This window comes from Rosa chinensis, chromosome 2 (genome assembly GCF_002994745.2).
Source record: "Rosa chinensis cultivar Old Blush chromosome 2, RchiOBHm-V2, whole genome shotgun sequence".
Classification (NCBI taxonomy): Eukaryota; Viridiplantae; Streptophyta; class Magnoliopsida; order Rosales; family Rosaceae; genus Rosa; species Rosa chinensis.
Genome location: NC_037089.1, coordinates 48,027,551 through 48,036,192, shown reverse-complemented (window position 1 = coordinate 48,036,192; position 8,642 = coordinate 48,027,551). Strand labels below are relative to the sequence as shown.

Genomic DNA, 8,642 nt, shown 5'->3' with positions numbered 1-8,642 from the left:
GAGGATGTTAAATTGAGTTTGTGGACATGTGGCATGCTAAAAACGAAATTGGTACGTGAAAGATGTAGTCAGAAAATTAAATTTACTATTTTGAGAAGGGAGATAATTAGGGACTTACCTGAAATGGTAAGTCATTTTTTCACTTCGGCCCAAAGTAGAAATGACAGGACCTACCTAAAATCCAAAGTTGCCCTTGCGGGCCCCATCTTAGAAAAAATTTTACCAGAAAATTTGGCGAAACTTTATCTAAAAGGGGACTACCCAAAACTTGTAAAAACATTATAACACTCTTCAGTAATCGAATCCATCCTTACCTCCCCACAATTCATAATCAACTTCCCAACATGTAAAATAAAACAAATTTGAAATTCAAATATTAAATACCAAACTATCTTTCTTATAACACAACTGAAAGATGGTCATCAGAGCAATCTAAACAGTGAATTGAAATAAAGTACAGTAGGTTAAACACGTAACCCACAGGAAGTCGGAAGTGGATGAACACTATGCCTCTACGCCTCCGCACGCTCAATCTCAACCTATCTGTAGACTAGGCACAAGAAATCAAAAAGCCCAGGGAAAAACATTTGAAAAACCGTTAGAGTGAGTGGACAAAAAATAAGTAATTTCAAAAGAAATAAATAAAACTTAATGCTTCCCCTATATATTCTCTTAAAAACCAAGCATGTAGTAAAGTCTTGAAACAAACATGTTGTTTGCACCTGAATTTAACCACTCTCGCGTACGACCATGTTGAGAAGAAACGGGACTGAGTTGGCACCCAATCAAGACAATTAGTTTGTGAAGTCATACAACCGAGGAAAAAGTGTCGGTCGGTCACCCAGCTTGAGTTGAGGTTTTAGGAACGGATTACCCAAAGAAAATCAGTGAGTTGGACCATGCGGCCATATGTTTTGTTTAGTCTAGGTTCAGAAGGGTGGTTACGCATGTGGGCCAAAATGAAAATTAAAGGTGTTCGGCCAAGACTAGGCAAAAATGTCTGCTGAAGAATTCTCACAAGGAAAGAGTTTGAGTCAATCTGTGATTTTATTTGTGAAGATTTCGGATATCAGCCAAGTCAGGATTTTATGAGACAAATCAATCCTAAAAGGGAGAATCCTACTTAAATTCTATGTCTTGGAGGACAAGTTAGCTAGGGTTTTTGACTTGTATATATAGCACATTGTAACTCATGGTAAGGGGTCCTGCACCACACAAACAAATCAATATACAACTTTTACACAAACTTCTCTCTTACTACCTCATAGGTACTTTGCCTTCGATTTAACTTTTATAACTTGTTTTCATTTCTAGTTTCTTATTTCAATTCAGCACTTTACATTGCAAGCACTTTACTTTCTTGTTCTTTATTTATCCGTACTTTACTTTTCGCACATAGGAGTATTTCATAACTTAGAATTTTCGTCCATTGAATCTCTTTCGGCTAATCCGGATTGGATCAATGCGATTCACTGTTCACACATATATCATCTCACAACGTTTTGACAATCGAGTCGACTTCACGTTTGTCTTCACCGTGATTTGCGAGTACCTTCACCCAATAGATCTCTCGCTTGTCACCCGAACCTTTGAGTTTACCCAAGAAGTGAATGTGATAGAAGATCCCGGTCAGGATTAACGCATAACCGAAGTCCTTGAAACAGAGGCCAGGGCCGGCCCTGGGTATAGGCCCAGCAGGCTTGTGCCTATAGCCCCCAAACTTCACGGGCCCCCAAAATTAAATCAAGTTATATATATATATATATATATATATATATATATATGTAAAAAAAAAACTGCTCTATATTGTCGTTAACTCGTTCTTCCCCCTCACGGCCTCACTTCTCCAGTTCTCCATAATCGCAATTTCTCACATCTCTAACCTAACAGAGTAACAGGTAATTCATCATCATCATTCATCATCATCGATTCATCGATTCATCGTCACCCGGTAGCCAATAATCATCATCATCTGCAATTAGAATTTTGATTTTCTTGTTCTTCTTCTGTTAGTTGTTGTTTTATTGATTTTCTGAATTTCTGGCAGATTTGGGAATTGGGGCAATTGGCATTTGGCAAGAAGGATTTCTGAGACTACTCAGAGTTTCAGACTAGCACCGAAATTTCGTTGGGTAAGTCTAATTATTCTTTGCAAATCCAACTTTTCAATGAATCAATGATTAAGTTTTTTGAGTCTGTTTTCTTTACTTTTTTTCCTTGTTTGATTCGACTGAAGATCATAACTAATTATGAATTATGATATAAGTGCATCCTTGATTCTTTGTTAATTGTTAATGGAATGGGTAACTGGTACTAGTGCCGTAGTGCATCCTTGATTCCTTTTTTTTTTTTTTCTTTCGTATGCACAGAAGACGAAGCTAGCACTCTTCTTATTTTACATATATCATGAATATATGATCAGCCTTCTTTGTTATAGTCATCATATTTTAGTCATTATATATATATATATATATGCTAAATTTTGAAGCTTTTTGGGGGACCAAAATAGTTTGTTTACTGTGCAGAAGAATATTTTTGTTGAGTGAGCTAATTTTTTTGTCTTTTGCAGGTTATAATATTATGGCTCCAATTAGAAAATATCCTTCTGGTGCTCAAAAAAGAAAAGAGAAGCAAAAGAGAGATGCATTAGTTAAGCTACAAGCTGGATGTCTTAGTAAGTACTTCAACACAAATAATAAACAAGCACAGACTTCAGCTGATCCAAAAATACGTGAGAATGAGAATGAGAAGGATGTTGAAGAACATGATCAGTTAATGAATGAAAATGAGAGTGCAGAATCAAGTCAAGGTCTTAATGCCAATGAAAATGGTGATATTAGTCAGCCTATAAATGATAGTGGTGGTACGGACGAACCAAATCTTCCAGTGAGTGAGGAAGAAAATATCATTGTTGAAGATGATCAAAACAAAGATTCAAGTGCAGAATTTGACTTTCCATTTGACGTTGATGATCCAGGAAATTGGGATAAGATTAAACAAAATGTCAGAGATTTTTTAGTTGAAAGAGGTCCTAAAAGAGAGAATGATCTTACCTTTCCGGTTGATGACTTGGGGAGACATTTCAGTCCCACACATTATTTTCGTGTCTTTCCTAATGGTGAAAAGAAGAACAGGAGGTGGTTGATTTACTCAGTTTCGTTAGACAAGGTATTTTGCTTTTGTTGTAAATTGTTCAAGCAAGACCACAACAAGACTTTATTGGGTCAATTCGCTAATGAAGGATTGAATGATTGGAAAAATATGAGTGCAAGGCTTGCAAGCCATGAAAGAAATAGTCAACACATCAGTTGCTTTACTAGTTGGATTGAACTGGAAACAAGATTGAAAAAGAATGCAACAATTGATCAAGCTGTGGAAGAACAAATAAAGAAGGAGAGAGAACATTGGAGACAGGTACTCTTGAGAATCCTAACTGTTGTGAAAAGACTTTCGAAAAATAATTTGGCATTTCGTGGGGATAATGAGAAAGTGTATAAGGAGAACAATGGGATTTTCTTACAAGTGATTGAGATGATTGCTGAATTTGATCCGGTGATGCAAGAACATGTTCGGCGTATTTAAAAAAAATAAACTCATTACCACTACTTGAGTCACAAGATCCAAAATGAAATGATTCAGCTATTAGCAAATGAGGTAAAAACTTCCATCATTGCAACGATCAAAGAAGCGAAGTACTTTTCAGTTATACTTGATTGCACTCCAGATGCAAGTCATGAGGAACAAATGTCTCTTGTTGTCCGTTGTGTTGATATTACAGCAAGTCCGATTGTGGTAAGAGAATTCTTTTTGGAATTTTTAAAGGTGGATGATACATCGGGGCTTGGACTGTTTAATGAGCTTGTAAATGCACTGAACACTCTTACACTTGATATTGGTGATATACGAGGACAGGGATATGACAATGGCTCTAATATGAGAGGAAAACATAAGGGTGTGCAGAAGAGACTTCTTGAGGTAAATCCTAGAGCATTATATACGCCTTGTGGTTGTCATAGTTTGAATCTTGCAATTTGTGATATGGCTAATTGTACTCCTAAGGCTGATTATTTTTTTGGAGTGGTACAACGAATATATTCATTCTTCTCATCTTCTACAAAGCGGTGGCAAGTTTTCAGGGATCATGTGGAAGGTCTCACTCTTAAACCATTGTCTGAAACTCGATGGGAAAGTCGTGTTGAAAGTGTAAAAGCATTTAGATACCAAGCTCCCTAAATAAAAGATGCGTTAGCTTACTTGGCAAAAAATGGTGATGATTCCAAAACAAGGTCTGATGCCGAATGCATGGGAACATATGAAATGGAGAATTTTGAATTCTTGTTCGGCATGGTTATTTGGTATGATTTGTTGCTTGCTATCAATACTGTCAGTAAAATTCTTCAGACCGAAGACATGCATATTGATATTGCTATTGAAGAATTGGAAAAGCTTATTTCATTTATGCAGAACTATAGAGAAACTGGATTTGATGAGACCTTGACCATAGCTAAAAAAATTGCAAGTGAGATGAAAATTGAAGCCATATTCCGTGAAAAGAGAACGATTAGAAAAAAGAAGCATTTTGATGAAAGCGACAATGAAGAAGAGGTGACACAATCAGCTTTGGAATCATTTAAGGTTGGTTACTTTTATTATATAATTGATCAAGCTCTTTCTTCACTTCAAAGTAGGTTTGAACAATTTAAGAAATATGAAGAAGACTTTGGATTTTTATTTAAGTTGGAGAAGTTGAAGTCTATAGATAATAAAAGTTTGATGAACTATTGTATGAATCTTGAAGATTTATTGAAGGATGGTGATGCTTTTGACATTAATGGAAGTGACCTATTTTCTGAGTTGCGGTACTTGAAAGGAGCAATACCAAAAGAAACAAAAAGGGCAGTTGGAGTATTGAACTACTTGAAGCAAATGGATGGTTGTTACCCAAATGCTTGGATTGCTTACAGAATTTTGTTAACCATACCTGTTACTGTTGCCTCTGCCGAGAGAAGCTTTTCAAAATTGAAGTTGATCAAATCTTATCTTCGATCAACTATGTCACAGGAAAGACTGAATGGTTTAGCAATGTTATCGATTGAAAAAGATTTAGTTGAAAAACTTGAATATTCAAGCTTAGTTGAAACTTTTGCGGCTAAGAATGCAAGAAGGGTAATTTTTCAGTAATAACAATATTGATTTTTGTAATTTAGAGTTCTTTACTTGAACTAATATAGTATTTTGGCAAATGATATTGGGATTGCTATATTGCTGTGTTACTAGTAATTGTATATTGTTTAAACTTACCAACTTACTTTTAAAGAGAGAAAAAATTGTGAATATATTTTAAGTTGTGGAGCCCCATTTTTGTTTTTCGGCTTGATCCCCTAAAAACTCAGGGCCGGCCCTGACAGAGGCATCATAAGCAAACGGCCGAGAGGGTTCCTTCCTCGGCCTACAATCATTTGAAAGAAGTCAGATCACACACCATTCAAATCATAAACCTCGCTTGGCCATTCGGCCGTGAGTTGGCACGCCCGCACAATTTTAGAAAGACGATTCAACCACAAGTCCCTCGGCCCTCATTAGGCCAAGACGATTTTGAGGCAAACATCTTTTAGCATGCCCAATGAGACTTAAAACACTAAGGCGTCATCTTTGGATGCACTCCAATTCATACTCAGTATACCGGGGAAATACTTGTCTTAAGTGCAACGAAGTCGGCCATACCTCAGCAGAGTGTCCAAAGCGAAAGTATACAAGAACAACTTCAGCCATGAGTAGTGGATCAGGGATGTTAGGTAGTGTGACACCATCACGTACCTCAACCCCGGTCACGTCTACGGTCACGACTGGTCAGGGAATTACGGCCGCAACCTAGGCCGTCCTAGGGGCTACCAACACCTCAACCATAGGAATGCCAAGTATGGCCATGATCGTACCAAGTATTCAGACTGAATCTACGTCTGTGACACCATTTGGAATGTCTTCCGGAAAAATGGTTCTTTCGCATCAAAACTTATCATAGTCTGGACAAAACCAATGGGGGATTTATCCAAATTTCAACCCTTCAGCCTAGGAGATAGCTCAAATGATGGCCGACGAGTCTAGGAGGACTGTCCTTGAGTTAAGGCTCTCATTAGATGGTTTGGGTCGAGACTTGGTAGCTAGCAAGCATCAACAATAACACTAGTACCCAAATGGGAAATCTCAATAACACCTTGCTCCTCATCTACCAACAATTGTTGGCTAACGGGAATAATGGAGCGCACGAAATCGTGGGACATCAGCATAACATGCAAGCTCAAATCCAATCCAACCAAGTCAACATGGCTGCTACAAACCAGATGAATATGCAACAGCAGCAAAGGATGCCAAATATGCAATAGCAGCCAAGGATGCCGTATCCGCTTTATGGCATGCCACCCAAAATGGGATTCGGCCAAGGATTCATCCCTCAGCTGAACCAAGTAAACAACAATGTGGTTCAAAACTATCAACAGAACAATCATCAAGGAGGAGGTCTAGACTGACCAGTTCGGCTCAATGAGTTTCAAAATTTAGTTGAAGATCTTATGGGAGTCTTACCAAGACGGGTGGAGAGACCAAGTTATGCTAAATCGTATCCTGCATATATTGATACCATCCCGTACCCAGCAGGATATCACATTCCCTCATTCACATTGTTCTCTGGAGATGCATATCAATCCAGTGTAGAACACATTGGCCGATTCACGACCCAGTGCGGAGAGGCTAGCTCTGACTACAACAAGCTAAGGTTATTCGTCCACTCCCTCACAGGACCAGCCTTTACTTGGTTCATCAATCTCCCGCCCAACTCAGTCAATAATTGGAGGGAAATGGAATGAGCTTTCCATGACCAATATTATCGAGCACAACAAGAGATTAGGTTGGCTGACCTGGCTAAGACATGGCAGATGAGTCATGAGACAGCACAAGAATACTTAATCCGATTCAAACTAGCTAGAGCACGTTGCCGACTAAGATTGCCTGAATCAGAGTTCGTAGATATGGCTGTAGCTGTTTTGAGCTTCAAATTCAGAGAACATTTTGAGGGTGTTACTTTCAATGATCTATTCGAGCTCGAGACAAGAATCGATCGGTATGATGCCATCTTGAGGGACGAAGCTCAAAAGTGGGCAGCATCAAAGGGTACGTATTACAAGAATCAGGCCGTTAATGCGGTCGACAGGTTTGGAGTGGATTTAAATAAGGACTCGGTTGAAGTGGGTTCGGCCGAAATGGTGATTAAGCAACACCGTGTGTGGAAAGCTTTGGAACGGGTTGACCCAAAGCAAACCAAACCACCACCAGCCCAAAATACAAACGCGACCAAACCTAATGCACACACTTACACTTTCAATATAGCTAAGGCCGATTTGATCTTTGATCAACTATTGGGCGAGAAGATGATTCAACTTTCTTTCGGCCAAATACTCTCCGGCTGAAGAAATCAAAGGGAAGAATTTTTGCAAGTATCATAATTCATGGAAGCATGCAACTAATAATTGTGTTATTTTTCGTAATGTGATGCAGGATCTCATTGACGCAGGAACTCTCAAGTTCCCTGAAAGTAAGCCAGCAATGAAGGTTGACACCAACCTGTTTCCTGAAGCTTAAGTGAACAAGGTGTATGTCAGAGTCCCCAAGGATGGGGATGATCCAAACAAAACAGCGGATGCTAGCAAGATTACTGGTAAGCTCTAACCATCGGCTAAGCCAATGGCTGAAGGACTTACTATTGGGAGAATCAAGCTTGAGCCACCAAAAGTAGCTGTTTTAAGCACTCGGTGCCAAGAAGAAGTCATGCTTGAAGGGGTTTTAAAACTCCAGAGGCTAGAGTAGGCTGGTAAAACTTCTAATTAGGCTTAGAAAGCCAAGAGTGCATTGACAGAAACCAAAGTAGGGAACACACCCGAAAAGATGGTGCATTCCAGAGTAGAACCTCTGGGCAAAGGAACTATCTCGGCCGAAGTAGGTAAGGCTGAGGCGAACAAACAGAGATTCAGGTCTCAGGTTACCACAAAGTGACCATTGACCCCAGATGCATCAGACAAGTATGGTCCGCACAGTCTAAGGAGAAGTCCAAAGGGTGTGTTCCATCGTCTTGATAAATCGGATAGAAGATTTTTAGAAAGGGATTCAGTTAGGCGGCGCCTAAACTTTGACCGGCCATTTTATGATGAAGAATATTAAGGCCGAAACGAGAGGGACAAAAGAATATATCATAAAGACGAGGGATGTAGATGTGATAGCTATGACCGTGATGGAAACCCCTAGCCCCTAAGGACTTTCAAGCCTCCTTTGGTTTCTGACAATCGGTGGTACGGCCGTGTTTCAAGGGATCAGCCGATTGCCCTCATGACAAAAACACAATTGAGAAGACAGCAAAGGCAAGTTGTTGAGGCTAAAAAGGCTTGACTGAGCGGGACAACCGGAACTTCACCTCCACTACCCGTTAAAAAGTCCGGATATGAAACGACACCAAGAAGGTTTAGAGCATATGAGAGAAAGAGCAACGATCCTCCTATAGATAAATCAACTCGAGATACTAAAGACATGGAAATCGACTCAAGCAGGAAGGGGGTATTTAAGGTTCACTTCAAAGAGGCCTCTCGCCCAAAACC

The 8,642-nt window shown here is 39.3% G+C and overlaps 2 protein-coding genes across 2 annotated transcripts; both read left to right on the top strand.

Annotated features, from left to right (window-relative positions):
• The first annotated feature begins 2,775 nt into the window (after nt 1–2,775).
• Nucleotides 2,776–3,582, top strand: LOC121051260 (zinc finger MYM-type protein 5-like). Its single transcript, XM_040513437.1, has one exon. It carries the CDS (start codon nt 2,776–2,778, stop codon nt 3,580–3,582), a length of 807 nt encoding a protein of 268 aa, XP_040369371.1.
• A 48-nt stretch (nt 3,583–3,630) lies between these two features.
• LOC121051259 (zinc finger MYM-type protein 1-like) lies at nt 3,631–5,181 on the top strand. The gene is made up of 2 exons (XM_040513436.1): nt 3,631–3,975; nt 4,402–5,181. Exons 1-2 carry the CDS (start codon nt 3,631–3,633, stop codon nt 5,179–5,181), a joined length of 1,125 nt encoding a protein of 374 aa, XP_040369370.1.
• The last annotated feature ends 3,461 nt before the right edge of the window (nt 5,182–8,642 follow it).